Source organism: Thalassophryne amazonica, chromosome 2 (genome assembly GCF_902500255.1).
Source record: "Thalassophryne amazonica chromosome 2, fThaAma1.1, whole genome shotgun sequence".
NCBI classification, from domain to species: domain Eukaryota; kingdom Metazoa; phylum Chordata; class Actinopteri; order Batrachoidiformes; family Batrachoididae; genus Thalassophryne; species Thalassophryne amazonica.
Window position 1 is genome coordinate 27,365,224 of NC_047104.1, and position 17,742 is coordinate 27,382,965.

The 17,742-nt window shown below is 41.7% G+C and overlaps 1 protein-coding gene across 1 annotated transcript in view; it reads left to right on the top strand.

The window, feature by feature from the left end:
- Nucleotides 1–17,742, top strand: part of sv2ba (synaptic vesicle glycoprotein 2Ba) — an 84,272-nt gene that overhangs the window by 35,917 nt on the left and 30,613 nt on the right. The window contains exons 6-9 of the mRNA XM_034184524.1: nt 546–659; nt 785–873; nt 11,365–11,529; nt 11,672–11,805. Of these exons, the coding sequence (XP_034040415.1) occupies nt 546–659; nt 785–873; nt 11,365–11,529; nt 11,672–11,805 (502 nt within the window). The remainder of the gene's footprint in view (nt 1–545; nt 660–784; nt 874–11,364; nt 11,530–11,671; nt 11,806–17,742) is intronic.

A 17,742-nucleotide genomic window follows, 5' to 3' on the forward strand; every position in this document is an offset into this window, starting at 1 on the left:
ATCCCCTATTGCTCCCGGTGTGTAGGGAGCGCCTTGTATGGCAGCACCCTGACATCGGGGTGAATGTGAGGCATGATTGTAAAGTGCTTTGAGCGTCTGATGCAGATGGAAAAGCGCTATATAAATGCAGTCCATTTACCATTTACATTAAAAGAAGCCAGGTCAGGTGGTTTGGGCATCTGGTGAGGATGCCCCTGGTTTCCCTAGGGAGGTGTTCCAGGTACATCCAAATGGGAGGAGACACTGGGGGAGATCCAGGACATGCTGGAGGGATTATATTTCCCAGGCCTCGGATCCCCTGGGAAGAGTTAGAAGACTTGGCTAAGGATAGAGCAGTGTGGGAGAAGCTGCTTGGTCTGCTGCCAACATGACCTGGAACCAGAAAAGTGGCAGAAAATGAATGAATGAATGAATAAACTTTTCAAACAATTGGAGAAAGAGTGACTTTCCACAGAAATGTAAAATTGTAAATTATTATGTTATTATGTTAATTAATCACTGAATGATCATATTTATTGATTAACTCCACTCCTGATTTTGTGAAGGTGACCTGCATTAAGGCTCCACACACTCAGGAAGACGAATTCATCGAGATCCAGAGTGATACTGGGACAGCTTTCCAGCGCTGGACAGTCCGACATTTAACCATGCTCCAACAGGTCCAACAACAAACAAAAAAAAACACCCACTTGTACATTTTCCTTTCTTACACGGAGCACGACAGGTGTTTTGTTTTTTGTTTTTTGTTTTTTCTTCAATTTTCAGGTCTATGTTTGTCTTTCAGGTGATGGCAAATGTGATGTCTCTGTCAGCTCCAGATCTCAGACTTCAAGGCCTGTTCCTGGTTATAGTCTGGTTCTGCTTGGCCTTCAGGTAGCAACATTTCCTCCAAGAACAAAAGTACACAATTGAATTAAAAAAAAACTCAAGCCGCCTTTCTTGTATTTGTGCAGCACAAGATATTTTAAATTCTGCATTCTTCATGCCAGCAGAATTTTATCTCAGCTGGTTCTGTCATGTCAGCATTTCTGGTGGGTGGGTTTGATCCCCGATTGCTGCCAAGTCTGAAACAAACCTTAAACCCCGTCACACTAGAGCACAAATTGCATGCCATACGAATTGACATTCGTACAGCGTTCATGCAAATCGTGCTGCTTTCAAACTGCACTCGAACGCCTCGTATAGCATTCCTACAGCAGCTGGGACGTTCGTGTGTCGCTCGTGCAGGAAAACATACGAATGGCGGTGGAGTCAGTCATACTGTATTCATACTGGCGTACGAATGGACAGTCAAACATCATTCGTGCAAGTCGACCTGCAGTCGTACTGCAGCATGAATTTCACAAATGCCATACGAAGTGACATTCGAACTACATTCATGCAAGTTCTGCTGCATTTGAGTGGCACTTAGGGAACTATACCAAATTGGCAAGCCAGCACAAATGTAGAGAACAGCCACACTACTATCATGCTGTAGTCGAACTGGGGAATATTCATATGGTGGTCGTATTGGTGTGTGACTGCTGCCGAAATGCCATTCGAACTGGCATACGAACTGGCATCTAAAATGACAATCCACCATTATTTGGAGCAGTCTGATTGCGTTGCATGTACTGATTGTGCCTCCGATGAGCCGAACCCCCCATGCTGCTCAGTGCACAAAGGAAATATTGTAATGTGCAAAGTCGCAATTATCATGTGCACTAGACGTGAACATTGCTCAATCACAACAAATACAAAGTCTGTGAGAAAAGTTTCGTACCTTTTTATTTTTTTCAAAAACTATATGGATTTGATTCATATGTTTTACGTCAGCCAAGCTTGAACCTTCGTGCGCATGCGTGAGTTTTTCCACACCTGTCGGTTGCGTCATTCGCCTGTGAGCACGCCTTGTGGGAGGAGTGGTCCAGCCCCCTCATCGGATTTCCATTGTCAGGAAATGGCGGAATGATTGGGGCTTTTTTTCCATCAGAATTTTTTCAGAAACTGTTAGAGACAAGCAGCTGGAAACCATTCAAAAAATGTATCTGGCTTTCGGTGAAAATTTTACAGGCTTCACAGAGAATAAGGACTGTTACTACAGCTTTAAGGATGCCCCACAATGGCGCATGGCGCGCCGTGCTTCGAGCCGCCATCGAGAGGCAGAAAACACCACATCATTTCTAAACGGATCACTGTGTGGAGCCGGGACCGTCGTGAGCAATTTCTCTGGTTATCACAAGAGCTGGACATCAGCCATTTTCCGGCAGATTTCACTTTTAACAAGAGATTTTGTCACGGAAAGCCGCGCGGAGGCTTCGCGTGTCAGGACCGATTCGCTGATCGAGTGAGACAAAGGAACACCTCCGTTTCGGAGTGCCAGGGGACAAGTTGGGACATGCCCAGCTCTCCACAATTTCTCTTATACTCACTGGGCTGGTAAGCATTGAAAGCTGAGATAGGCATGTCCCAACTTGTCCCCTGGCACTCCGAAACGGAGGTGTTCCTTTGTCTCGCTCGATCAGCGAATCGGTCGTGATGCGCAAAGCCTCCGCTGAGGATTTCCATGACAAAATCTCTTGTTAAAAGTGAAATCTGACGGAAAATGGCTGATATCCAGCTCTTGTGATAACCAGAGAAATTGCTCACGACGGTCCCGGCTCCACACAGCAATCCGTTTAGAAATGATGTGGTGTTTTCTGCCTCCCGATGGCGGCTCGGAGCGCGGCGCGCCGTGCGCCATTGTGGGGCGTCCTTAAAGCTGTAGTAACAGTCCTTATTCTCTGTGAAGCCCATAAAATTTTCACCGAAAGCCAGATAAATTTTTCAAATGGTTTCCAGCTGCTTGTCTCTAACAGTTTCTGAAAAAATTCTGATGGAAAAAAAGCCCAAATCATTCCGCCATTTCCTCGCAATGAAACAACGACGAGAGGGGTGGACCAGTGCTCACTCAAAGCCTGCCCACAGGCGAATGATACAACCGACAGGCGTGGAAAAAGTCACGCATGCGCACGAAGGTTCAAGCTTGGCTGACGTAAAAACATATGAATCAAATCCATATAGTTTTTGAAAAAAATAAAAAGGTACGATACTTTTCTCACAGACCTCGTACACTGTGTGTCACAGTTAGTCAGTGTGTCTTCGTGACGCGTTGACACACACTGCGGCTCTGTGGATGGGGTCTAACAGCCATGATGACATCATAATTCAGATGAATCTTCTGACACGAGGTGGCCTGTCAATGGATGTGTGATTACATGCACAATTGGGACGTTATACCGTGATCACAGGCGCTGCATCAGCATCAGTGCAGATCTGTCGCCCACCTGACTGTTTTTATTTTCATGTATCCTTATTATTTGTTTTCTGGAAAACAAAAAAGAAAAGAGAAAACAGGCCGGTCAGGTGAGCGTGTCTGTCCATATCAAAGTCGTACGAGGTGCAGCGTGCCTCTAGGCCACTGCTGCTTTGTACAGGCAATCGGCAAACTCATGGACTCCTGCTCCTTTCAATCTGGCTGGGACAACAGCTGAACGCAGCGGTGCGTGTGCATGTGAGTGTGCCTGCTTCATCCACACACCTCACCTCTTCACCTCACAGCTCGTGAGTAAACTCGCCTGGCCAGCACGGCAGCCGCTATACACAACTGATCCAGAGTGAGCGCGTGAGAGAGAGAAAAAGAAACAGTGAGACAGAGAGAGGGAGCGCAGCAATGTGCTGCATTCATGGTCTCATGTGACAGGTCGGTCACTGCAAGTTCCCCTGTCATATGAGACTGTCTTTACAATAAATGTAAACGTCTAAATAGTTGTGCTATTCCTGATCAGTGCACAAAAGACTGCCAACAGATGAACGCTGTTGTCAAAGCAAGTTTTTTCCAGCTTCGTCTTCTAGCTAAAGTAAAGCACTTCCTCAGTTAGACGTGATCTTAAGACGGCCATTCATGCTTTCATCAGCTCCAGACTTGATTATTGTAATGCACTTTATTCTGTCATTAATCAGTCTTCTCTTGCACGCCTCCAATTGGTGCAGAATGCTGCTGCTCGTCTTTTAACAAACACTTTTAGACGAGAGCTTGTTACACCTGTGTTCTTCTCACTCCACTGGCTTCCAGTTCATTTTAGAACTGATCTTAAGATTTTATTGTTTGTATTTAAAGCTATTTCTGGCCTTGCATCTCCTTACCTGTCTGAAATTTTAACTCTGCATACTTACAGTAGGACATTACGGGAGTCTGGCCAGCTTTACTTAGATGTTCCGAGGTCAAAACACAGACTCTTGGGTGTTCGTGCTTTCGCGGTAGCTGGCCCCAGACTGTGGAACAAGCTACCTCTTGACTTGTGCACTATTCCTGACCAAGCACTTTTTAAATCTAAATTAAAGACTTTATTTAAGCTGGCTTTTAACACCGAGTGGGAAGGTGACATGTTATGTTTTTATGTGCTGTTTTTACTTTGTTGTATGTGTGTTTATTTTTATTAATCTGTGTTTCACTATAAAGCACTTTGGACATCATCTGGCTGCTATAAAGTGCTTTATAAATAAATGTTGATTGATTGACTGATTGACTGATTGATTGATATAGTCCCTATTGCAACAGTGGAACAAGACAGCTTTTAAAAAGAACTGATAAAAACAACTTTTGAGAAGCAGGAAAGGAAAACCTAGAAGGTTTCTAATTTGACTAGTCTTTAAATAAAAGTGTTTGTTAAAACTGCATATTTATCCTATTTCATATTAAAATACTGATAATATATCACCATTCAGTCCAGAAATATAGTGCATCCAGAAAGTATTCATAGCGTTTCAGTTTTTCCACAATTTATGTTACATCCTTAGTCCAAAATGGAGAAAATATCGCGCGCCCCCCCCCACCCAGAATTCTACTCACAACACCCCAAAATGACAATATGAAATTTTTTTTTCAAAGTTTGCAAATTTATTAAAAATAAAAAACTAAGAAAGCACGTGTACATAAGTATTCACACCCTTTGCACAATACTTTGTTGATGCACCTTTGGCAGCAATTACAGCATCAAGTCTTCTTGAATATGGTGCCACAAACTTGGCACATCACCATGCTTCACTGTAGGGATGGTGCCTGGTTTTCTCTAAACATGACGCCTGCCATTCACACCAAAGAGTTCAATTTTTGTCTCATCAGAGCAGAGAATTTTGTTTCTCACGGTCTGAGAGTCCTTAAGGTGCCTTTTGACAAACTCCAGGTGAGCTGCCATGTGCCTTTTACTAAGGAGTGGCTCTGTCTGGTCACTCTACCATACAGGCCTGATTGGTGGATTGTTGCATTGGTGGTTGCCCTTCTGGAAGGTTCTACTCTCTCCACAGAGGAATGCTGGAGCTCTGACAGAGTGACCATCAGGTTCTTGGTCACCTCCCTGACTAAGGCCCTTCTCCTACGATCGCTCAGTTTAGACGGTTGTCCAGCTCTAGGAAGAGTCCTGGTGGATCCAAATTTCTTCCATTTACAGATGATGGAGGCCACTGTGCTCACTGGGAAGCAGCAGAAATGTTTCTGTACCCTTCCCAGATTTGTGCCTCGAGACAATCCTGTCTCTGAGGTCAACAGACAATTCCTTTGACATCATGCTTGGTTTTCTCTCTGACATGCACTGTCAACTGTGGGTGGAACTTTTTATGTAGACAGGTGTGTGTCTTTCCAAATAGAATAGAATAGAGCTTTTATTGTCATTGTACATATATGTATACAATGAAGTTTGTCCATTTAACCCATCCTAATTACAGTTAGACACAATCAACCTCTAGGAGCAGTGGGTAGCCACAGTCCGGAGCCCGGAGACCAACTCCAGATGTAGAGACACTGCCTTGGTCAAGGGCAGAGAAAGTAGCAGACCATGAATAAGCATGTTTTTGATTGTGGAAGGAAACCAGAGTGCTGGGAGGAAACCCACGTAGACATGGGGAGAACATGCAAACTCCATCCAGAAAGGGTGGGAAGTGACCCCAAGATCTTCTTGCTGTAAGTCACTAGTGCTAACCACTAAGCCACTGTGCTGCCCTTTTTTATTATTATTATTATTATTTCATTATTTCTCTTTTTTCAAATCATGTCCAATCAACTGAATATACCCCAGGTGGACTCCAATTAAGCTGTAGAAACATCTCAAGGATGATCAGTGGAAACAGGATGTGCCTGAGCTCAATTTTGAGCTTTGTGGCAAATATCATCAGAGGGTGTTTTTCCTTACCACTGTCACCGATGTGCTTGCACTAGGGGTTGCCAAGATTAGACCTTACTTGTGTGAAGCCCCTTGATGCAGCTTTGTTGTGCTCCGCACTTTTCTGCTCTGGGTGTGAAATGTTTAGTTATTCCTCGGCCTCCTTTAGCAGTAACGGTACTTGTAATAAGTGTAGTTTATTCGTAGCTTTGGAGGCCAGGCTGGGCGAATTGGAGACTCGGCTCTGCACCGTGGAAAATTCTTCAGCTAGCCAGGCCCCTGTAGTCGGTGCGGACCAAGGTAGCTTAGCCGCCGTTAGTTACCCTCTGGCAGATTCCGAGCAGCCGGGAAAGCAGGCCGACTGGGTGACTGTGAGGAGGAAGCGTATACAGAAGCCCCGTGTACACCGCCAACCCGTTCACATTTCTAACCGTTTTTCCCCACTCGACGACACACCCGCCGAGGATCAAACTCTGGTTATTGGCGACTCTGTTTTGAGAAATGTGAAGTTAGCGACACCAGCAACCATAGTCAATTGTCTTCCGGGGGCCAGAGCAGGCGACATTGAAGGAAATTTGAAACTGCTGGCTAAGGCTAAGCGTAAATTTGGTAAGATTGTAATTCACGTCGGCAGTAATGACACCTGGTTACGCCAATCGGAGGTCACTAAAATTAACATTGAATCGGTGTGTAACTTTGCAAAAACAATGTCGGACTCTGTAGTTTTCTCTGGGCCCCTCCCCAATCGGACCGGGAGTGACATGTTTAGCCGCATGTTCTCCTTGAATTGCTGGCTGTCTGAGTGGTGTCCAAAAAATGAGGTGGGCTTCATAGATAATTGGCAAAGCTTCTGGGGAAAACCTGGTCTTGTTAGGAGAGACGGCATCCATCCGACTTTGGATGGAGCAGCTCTCATTTCTAGAAATCTGGCCAATTTTCTTAAATCCTCCAAACCGTGACTATCCAGGGTTGGGACCAGGAAGCAGAGCTGTAGTCTTACACACCTCTCTGCAGCTTCTCTCCCCCTGCCATCCCCTCATTACCCCATCCCCGTAGAGACGGTGTCTGCTCCCAGACCACCAATAACCAGCAAAAATCTATTTAAGCATAAAAATTCAAAAAGAAAAAATAATATAGCACCTTCAACTGCACCACAGACTAAAACAGTTAAATGTGGTCTATTAAACATTAGGTCTCTCTCTTCTAAGTTCCTGTTGGTAAATGATATAATAATTGATCAACATATTGATTTATTCTGCCTTACAGAAACCTGGTTACAGCAGGATGAATATGTTAGTTTAAATGAGTCAACACCCCCGAGTCACACTAACTGCCAGAATGCTCGTAGCACGGGCCGAGGCGGAGGATTAGCAGTAATCTTCCATTCCAGCTTATTAATTAATCAAAAACCCAGACAGAGCTTTAATTCATTTGAAAGCGTGACTCTTAGTCTTGTCCATCCAAATTGGAAGTCCCAAGTCGTTACTGTGAGTTTCTCTGTGAATTTTCAGACCTTTTGTCTGACTTAGTGCTTAGCTCAGATAAGATAATTATAGTGGGCGATTTTAACATCCACACAGATGCTGAGAATGACAGCCTTAACACTGCATTTAATCTATTATTAGACTCTATTGGCTTTGCTCAAAAAGTAAATGAGTCCACCCACCACTTTAATCATATCTTAGATCATGTTCTGACTTATGGTATGGAAATAGAAGACTTAACAGTATTCCCTGAAAACTCCCTTCTGTCTGATCATTTCTTAATAACATTTACATTTACTCTGATGGACTACCCAGCAGTGGGGAATAAGTTTCATTACACTAGAAGTCTTTCAGAAAGCGCTGTAACTAGGTTTAAGGATATGATTCCTTCTTTATTTTCTCTAATGCCATATACCAACACAGTGCAGAGTAGCTACCTAAACTCTGTAAGTGAGATAGAGTATCTCGTCAATAGTTTTACATCCTCATTGAAGACAACTTTGGATGCTGTAGCTCCTCTGAAAAAGAGAGCTTTAAATCAGAAGTGCCTGACTCCGTGGTATAACTCACAAACTCGTAGCGTAAAGCAGATAACCCGTAAGTTGGAGAGGAAATGGCGTCTCACTAATTTAGAAGATCTTCACTTAGCCTGGAAAAAGAGTCTGTTGCTCTATAAAAAAAGCCCTCCGTAAAAGTAGGACATCTTTCTACTCATCACTAATTGAAGAAAATAAGAACAACCCCAGGTTTCTTTTCAGCACTGTAGCCAGGCTGACAAAGAGTCAGAGCTCTATTGAGCTGAGTATTCCATTAACTTTAACTAGTAATGACTTCATGACTTTCTTTGCTAACAAAATTTTAACTATTAGAGAAAAAAATTACTCATAACCATCCCAAAGACGTATCGTTATCTTTGGCTGCTTTCAGTGATGCCGGTATTTGGTTAGACTCTTTCTCTCCGATTGTTCTGTCTGAGTTATTTTCATTAGTTACTTCATCCAAACCATCAACATGTTTATTAGACCCCATTCCTACCAGGCTGCTCAAGGAAGCCCTACCATTATTTAATGCTTCGATCTTAAATATGATCAATCTGTCTTTATTAGTTGGCTATGTACCACAGGCTTTTAAGGTGGCAGTAATTAAACCATTACTTAAAAAGCCATCACTTGACCCAGCTATCTTAGCTAATTATAGGCCAATCTCCAACCTTCCTTTTCTCTCAAAATTCTTGAAAGGGTAGTTGTAAAACAGCTAACTGATCATCTGCAGAGGAATGGTCTATTTGAAGAGTTTCAGTCAGGTTTTAGAATTCATCATAGTACAGAAACAGCATTAGTGAAGGTTACAAATGATCTTCTTATGGCCTCGGACAGTGGACTCATCTCTGTGCTTGTTCTGTTAGACCTCAGTGCTGCTTTTGATACTGTTGACCATAAAATTTTATTACAGAGATTAGAGTATGCCATAGGCATTAAAGGCACTGCGCTGCGGTGGTTTGAATCATATTTGTCTAATAGATTACAATTTGTTCATGTAAATGGGGAATCTTCTTCACAGACTAAAGTTAATTATGGAGTTCCACAAGGTTCTGTGCTAGGACCAATTTTATTCACTTTATACATGCTTCCCTTAGGTAGTATTATTAGACGGTATTGCTTAAATTTTCATTGTTACGCAGATGATACCCAGCTTTATCTATCCATGAAGCCAGAGGACACACACCAATTAGCTAAACTGCAGGATTGTCTTACAGACATAAAGACATGGATGACCTCTAATTTCCTGCTTTTAAACTCAGATAAAACTGAAGTTATTGTACTTGGCCCCACAAATCTTAGAAACATGGTGTCTAACCAGATCCTTACTCTGGATGGCATTACCCTGACCTCTAGTAATACTGTGAGAAATCTTGGAGTCATTTTGATCAGGATATGTCATTCAAAGCGCATATTAAACAAATATGTAGGACTGCTTTTTTGCATTTACACAATATCTCTAAATCAGAAAGGTCTTGTCTCAGAGTGATGCTGAAAAACTAATTCATGCATTTATTTCCTCTAGGCTGGACTATTGTAATTCATTATTATCAGGTTGTCCTAAAAGTTCCCTAAAAAGCCTTCAGTTAATTCAAAATGCTGCAGCTAGAGTACTGACGGGGACTAGAAGGAGAGAGCATATCTCACCCATATTGGCCTCTCTTCATTGGCTTCCTGTTAATTCTAGAATAGAATTTAAAATTCTTCTTCTTACTTATAAGGTTTTGAATAATCAGGTCCCATCTTATCTTAGGGACCTCGTAGTACCATATCACCCCAATAGAGCGCTTCGCTCTCAGACTGCAGGCTTACTTGTAGTTCCTAGGGTTTGTAAGAGTAGAATGGGAGGCAGAGCCTTCAGCTTTCAGGCTCCTCTCCTGTGGAACCAGCTCCCAATTCAGATCAGGGAGACAGACACCCTCTCTACTTTTAAGATTAGGCTTAAAACTTTCCTTTTGCTAAAGCTTATAGTTAGGGCTGGATCAGGTGACCCTGAACCATCCCTTAGTTATGCTGCTATAGACGTAGACTGCTGGGGGGTTCCCATGATGCACTGTTTCTTTCTCTTTTTGCGCTGTATGCACCACTCTGCATTTAATCATTAGTGATCGATCTCTGCTCCCCTCCACAGCATGTCTTTTTCCTGGTTCTCTCCCTCAGCCCCAACCAGTCCCAGCAGAGGACTGCCCCTCCCTGAGCCTGGTTCTGCTGGAGGTTTCTTCCTGTTAAAAGGGAGTTTTTCCTTCCCACTGTAGCCAAGTGCTTGCTCACAGGGGGTCATTTTGACCGTTGGGGTTTTACATAATTATTGTATGGCCTTGCCTTACAATATAAAGCGCCTTGGGGCAACTGTTTGTTGTGATTTGGCGCTATATAAAAAAATTGATTGATTGATTGATTGATCTGGCACTTTAGAAACTAAATAAATTGAAATTGGCTGTGAAAACTTTGTACATGTGATTGCATTGTTGTTTTTTTAAATAAATGTGCAAAATTCCAAAAAGAAAAAAAAACTTTTTTCCACATTGTCATTATGGAGTATAGTGTACAGAATTTTTCATCGATCTTTCTAGATGCACTGTATTGGAATATGATTTTTGGTCCATCTCGGCCAAACTCACCAAATTTAAAAAAAAAACAAACAAAACAAAACAAAAAAACAATAAGAAGTTTGTCAGACATGTAAAAGACCTATGTTGACAGTCCATAGAGCCTTGCACATCTGTTAAGGTCCTTGGAGGAAGTCACCTCATTTGTCAGGGACACACTGTTCCTCTTTAAGTTAAAGCATGGACTCTCATCTTTGATCCTGACCTTTGCCCTTCAAGAGATTATGTTTCCTTTGCAGTTTATCTGTCTGCCTGTTTTGCTTTGATTCTGTAATGAGGACAAAAAGAATCAGAATCTGACCTTTGAGCCTTAGGACCGAGAGAACCTGGGTCAAACATCAAAACACAAAGATCCAAGGCAAGATCTTTCCCATGATCCTGGCTTTGATATTCAACAGCATTTAATTAGCTCTTGCTTGGCACAAGTGCTCCCTCTCCACCAAATTTAGATGAAATCTGAAATGTCTTTTTGAGATATCCTGTAACTGACTAACAGACAAACATAAAGGAAAACTGTGAAACCTCAGGCCTTATTTTTGGTTTCTGTTTGTTCCAGCTACCACGGGCTTGGAGTGTGGTTCCCTGACATGATCAAATACATGCAGTTTGAAGAATATGAATCCAAGGTCAGAGTGTTCCACCGAGAACGAGTGGAACGGTTCCACTTCAACTTCTCTTTGGTCAACCAGATCCACCATGAGGGAGAGTACATACATGACAAGTAGGTGCTTTCCTCACATGAAGCCTAAAATATGACACTAACAGGGGCAGGCATCCACCTCAGGAATCATTTTCTTTGCGTTTATGAGAAATACTGGATTTCTTGAAGCTTCTTATTGTGATTTCATTTTGTGTTTATTTAGGTTTGAAAACATCGAGATTAAATCAGTGAAATTTGAGGATTCTCTGTTTGAAAACTGCTACTTTGAGGATATCAAGTCAACCAACACCTTCTTTGAGAACTGCACCATCAAAAACACATTGTTCTACAACACAGGTACTATGCAGCATTAAAGTAAGGAAGGTACTGTGGAACATTAAAGTAATAAAGATACTATGCAGCACTGAGGTGACAAAGGTACTGCACAGCATTAAAGTGACAAAGGTATTGCAGAGCATAAAAGTAGCAAATGTACTATGCAACATTAAAGTAGCACTACAGAGCTTAAAAGCAACAAAGGTACTGCAGATCATAAAGGTAACAAAGGTGCTACGCAGCATAAAAGTAATGAAGGTACTGCAGAGCATAAAAGTAACAAAGGTATTGCAGAGCATAAAAGTAATGAAGGTACTGCAGAGCATAAAAGTAATGAAGGTACTGCAGAACATAAATGTAACAAAGGTGCTATGCAGCATGAAAGCAACAAAGGTACTGCAGAGCATTAAAGTAACAAAGGTATTGCAGAGCATAAAAGTAAAAAATGTACTGCAGAACATAAAAGTAATAAAGGTACTGTAGAGAATAAAAGTAAAAAAGGTACTGCACTGCATGAACGTAAAGAAGAGACTGCCCAACTTTAATATAATGTAGGTACTGCAGAGCATGGTCTCAGGACATGTGCTTGTGCAACACATTGCAGCACCCACCACACTACAGAAAAGCCTTTGGTCCAGGACTGGAAGCACCCACACAGGAAAGTGGCTCATCCTCACCTCTTAAAAGTCAGTAAACATCTATTTATCACAGCCAGCTGAAATCTGGATGTGTCCTTGGCCTACTGTGGTCCTTAAAACCGAGGCACCTGCGTGCTGGATCATGTCCAGAAAGACATCCAGTCATTCTTAGGTCACTGGTTAGAGTCCAGGTTTGACAGTCATATAGACCAAGGACCCAGAGACATCAACGTCACTGCTGAGATCAGTGAATTTTTCTACAAGTTCACCACCTTCACCACATACAGATAAAAGAACTTTGCATAATAAATTATGCAAAGTTTCTATAATGAGTTTGAATCGTGTGTGAGTCCAGAATGTTTTTAGAACCTTAGACCTCAAGTTTTTTAGAAGAAGAACGCAACCCTTTTATTTAATGTTAATTACATCATTTTTTTTATCTTAAATCTTAATTTACTGGCTTAATGTATTCATAAATTGTTTAGGTTCTTGTTATCATATACACACTATTATTATTATTATTATTATTATTATTATTATTATTATTAATAATAATACGGCCAAGGGTATTTTTAGCATTGCATTATATTTTTACACTTTTGTGAGGTACGTAACAGAGGGCCATATGTGGACTCCAGCTTTTTCTGGGAGATGTGCCCACGTGCTCTGTGGCAGAATGGTGACACCGCCCTCTGTCTGAAGATAGAGGGATGGCATGCACCAGTAACCCAGCAAACCGGACCTAAAATTCACTTCATGAATAAATTTGCTTTGCTAAAGGGTCTGTTGCTCTCTCTGACTCACGGCTGTATCCTTTCGGCTGAAAGCAGACAGGGCCTTCCCAAATGTTTGTCTCACACTGGGCGGCCTTCATGTGATGACTCACTGAGAACCACCAACGAGCCTCTGTACCGAAACTGATTTTTGCTGCATGCTCTCTTCAAAAATGTTTTTTGAATGACAAATGGACTTTCAGGTTTTTATGGTAAAACCGACAGCAGCCTGGATGTTGCACTGTCTGCGTCACATGCAGTTTTGTCTGTGTCTGATGGTACTGCGCCATGGAAATGAAAGATGAATGGAGACGTACCGGGCTCATTAGAGGAGGCAACATGCATCAGAACTTCACATTTGTGACGAGGATGGACAGGATTAGAAGGAATATATCAGAGGGACAGCACAGGTAGGACAGCATGGAGACAAAGTCAGAGAGGTGAAACTGAGATGGTTTGGACATATAAAGAGATGGGACAGAGGGTATATAGGGAGAAGGATACTGAGGATGGAGCCACCAGGCAGGAGGAGAAGAGGGAGGACAAAGAGGAGTTTTATGGATGTGCTGAGGGAGGACATGCAGGTGGTTGGAGTGACAGAGGAAGATGCAGAAGACAGGGTGAGATGGAGACAGATGATCTGCTGTGGCGCCCCCTACTGGGAGTAGCTGAAATAAAAATACAGTCAGCTACATTTGGAAATCAAACCCACAACCCCTCAGTTCATAAACAGCTGCCTGAGCTGCAGTTCCTCTCTAACAATGTCAAATATGACAAAGAAAGAAAGAAAGCAAAGGAGAACATTTTCAGGCAGATTTAGACTGACGTCCCTGATGATGTCACTTTCAGAGAGGTTTTAGGTTTAAGCAGCTGTTCAACATGTAAGCACACACGTGCACGCCTAACATCTGAGCATGTTTGTGCAGCGCTTAGTCCCAGCGATGAGGGACCTCAGTGAAAGGTCACTTCTGAGATGGACAGATTTGTTTCTTCCTCTTCAGCCTTCAGGTTTTTAGAATTCAGAGAAGCCTGGTTGACTCTCACCACAGGGACAGTGGATCGTGACCCGCGTGAACTCTGCTCAGACGTAAACACTGATCTGACATTTAGGTGTTGTCAGGTGATCGCAGAGGAAACGTCGTGTCATCAAAGGAAGCGTCTGTCATTACCTGTGTGGAGAACGGTAATTCAGCTAGTTATTATCTAATATATAAGGCTGACCGTGTGTGTGTGTGTGTGTGTGTGTGTGTGTGTGTGTGTGTGTGTGTGTGTGTGTGTGTGTGTGTGTGTGTGTGTGTGTGTGTGTGTGTGTGTGTGTGTGTGTGTTCGTTATACACAGCCACAGTAATTAAGCAATCCACACCAAACCTGCTATGGTGACTGGGGGCACCAAGGGGGAGGTCACTAGGGGCCCTTAGGTTGAAAGCGTACATGCATGAACACACACACAGTCAGCCTTCTTTATTAGATCACGACCCGCTCACTGGAGCCCTTATTTCTGCAGTTCACATGGTCCTCAGGTCAGGCAGGAAACATCACACTGTACTTACTACGTAGTAGCGGCTGGTGAGGGTGCACTTTAATTACAATCCCAACAGGCCAGCGCACGCTGTGTGCCAGTTAAAGGGCAATGAAAATGTACCTGCTGTGTACGGCATGCCAGAGCATTGCAGTGACATGACATACTATCAGTGGTGGGTACAGATAACCAAAAAATTTACTTCAATAACAGATAATCAGATAACTGAAAACTTATCTTCGATAAAGATAAAACAATAAACCACCCAAAAATGTATCGGAAGTTACAGATAACCGATAACAAATTCCAATATTTTCTCTGGTACATTTGCAACTACTAGTAAAACGAATTTAAGTTTCAATGCCATAATAACTTCTACTAATATTAAAAGTAACAACACACCCACACACTGAGACCACACTTTTGTCTTTGAACATTATGCCCCTGCTGGAAGCTCTTGTTTACTACAGAGGTCCCAACACAGAGGCACCCTGAGAGCAGCCATAAAGCCAGCTTTCTATCAATTACAACACTCCGTTCAGGCGGAGGTCTTGAAAAATAAAGTCATGCTGACTTATGGTTTTGATTTATAAATAACATTAATACCCATAAAATAACTCCACCCTTACCAAAAAATAGTACCGATAAGTATATAACAAGTAAACTAGAAGTATACTTGAAATATACTTGCATATACTACTTTTTGGTAAGGGCATTAATGTCAATTCTGTCATTTGTACAAAGTTAAAATATAGCATATATCTTTTAATGTTGAATAATGCACTAATTCTGAGGTTTTGTAACAAACACAGACAAATCGCAAAGGATTCTGGGTAAAAGTGCCTCTGCTAAACACTGATTGGTTCAGTCATTCATTATGTAAACCAACACGTTAATGTGACGTCTGTCGTGTGTTGGTGTTCATTTTTTTATTTGTAAAACAGGCATTTTTACGGAGCCCTGGAAGTGTCATCGCAAAATGTTTTGCATGTGGAGAGAATGTGTGCACATTTTATGATGTTGTAAAACGTGCTTTACACTGTGTGAGATGATTTTTCATGCAGGAATTTTTGGACCGATTTTCAGGTTAATCGCGCGTCCTGCATCGTGTAGTGTACATGGAGTAACAAGCTTTAACATCTCACGACCACCTCCTGATCGTGATCGTATGGTCAAATGAAAATCAAACCTGTTCTATATTATTCTGGTCGGCCGTCGTGAGGTTATCCTCCTACTGAAAAGCTACAAGCACCCAACCACTCGCACTGTGCCTGTGCAAACACTGCAGAGCTGTCTTGTAATGTTATTATTATTATTATTATTATTATTTGCTGTTGTTTTGTTTTGTTTTTAAACTTCATTTGTAAAAAACAAAAAAAAACAAAAAGCCATTTGCAAAGCCAAAAAGTTGATTTGACAATCATCTGATATAACTGGGGTCAAAACAAATACAACACTGCCATCTACTGGTTCCCAAATGCTTAGTACTTAGGCCGAATACTGCCATGAACACTACTGGCCAGTAGATGGCAGTAGAGGCCTTGAAAACAAAATTCCAGATATTCCTGTCTGCTACATTTAAAATGCGTGGAATTTAACGAACGCAAATACAATAACAACATCTATAAACCCAGAGAATATATTCAACAAAGTTTTAGGCACTAGAGTTTAATGCTGTTGTCCGTGGAGCCTGAACAGAGTGTCTAAATTGCATTTGTCCTGTTGTGAACGTGAGATTACATCATCCTACCCATAATGCACTGCTGGGCTCAGCATGTGCTCACAAAACCTTAAAAATTAGCACATTACTTTAAAACTAAAACATATATCTGATATTTTCACTTTATAAAACTTCAGACATGACAGTAATTTTAAATAACTTGTCCAAAAATAGTTTGGTTAAAATTTGAACCATAAGTTAAAAATGTATGCCTCTGGATGACTTAGGTGATATTGCCATCATATCAGTATGGTGTTAAAGGAAATGTTTGGGGGGGGTTTTTTTTTACCACTTCTCTTTTGTCTGCAGAGGATAGAGACACTTTTCATAGAAACTGCTCTCTTCTGTTTGCAGAAGGTATAACTGTACATCTGTTACAAAACTTTTAACAGGTAGATGCTGAACTGATTTTAAATTTTAGAAATGCTTGTCACTGTTAAGCTTTGTTTATTAGTCTAAAAGTTATTGGACAAAAGTTAATCAGAAGATAATTGGTCCAATAATGGTTTTTAAAGTTATCTAAAAAGATAATCTGATAATGAAAATATTATCTTTGATAATTATCGGCTTATCAGAACTGTGCCCACCACTGCATACTATATCACCTTTTATCGTCATTCACTTCAGTCTCATGAATGTCACAAATTGCTTGATGAAAATTAATGATGACAACATACACACAATGCAATGCAACTGGTACAGAAACATTTGTCTGCCATTACAGAGGTCAGACGTTTCCTGTAGTTCTTGACCAAGTTTTCACACACTGCAACAGAGATTTTGGTCCACTTCTCCATACAGATCTTCTCCAAATCTTTCAGGTTTGGAGTTTCAGCTCCCTCCAAAGATTTTCTATTGAGTTCAGGTCTGGAGACTGGCCAGGCCACTCCAGGACCTTGAAATGCTTCTTGCAGAGCCCCTCCTTAGGCGAATGCAAATCAGATGCGCTGTGTTCACAGCTGGGCGCCGTTCTTTGTTCTACCGGCTGCCACGCGCTCTGCGCTGGATGCTGCCTATATAAAATAATTATTTCGTGGCGGATTAATCATTTTATTGTGCAAATTGGCTGTTGAAAATGGCTCTAATCACCTCCTGAATGACAGAGAAAGCTGCAGCTAAAGAGCTGCAGAAAGCATTTTGAGCCGTCTTAAAAAGGTAATTATTTGACTTGTTTACATTGTCAAGGCTTGATAAAACAGTTGCATGTTTTTTTGTTCTTGTCTGCAGCTGTTACAGTATTTATTCCTGTGTTTATAACAGATTAACTTCTTATTATAATCGTTCAGACGAGCTGCGCTCTGATGCGAT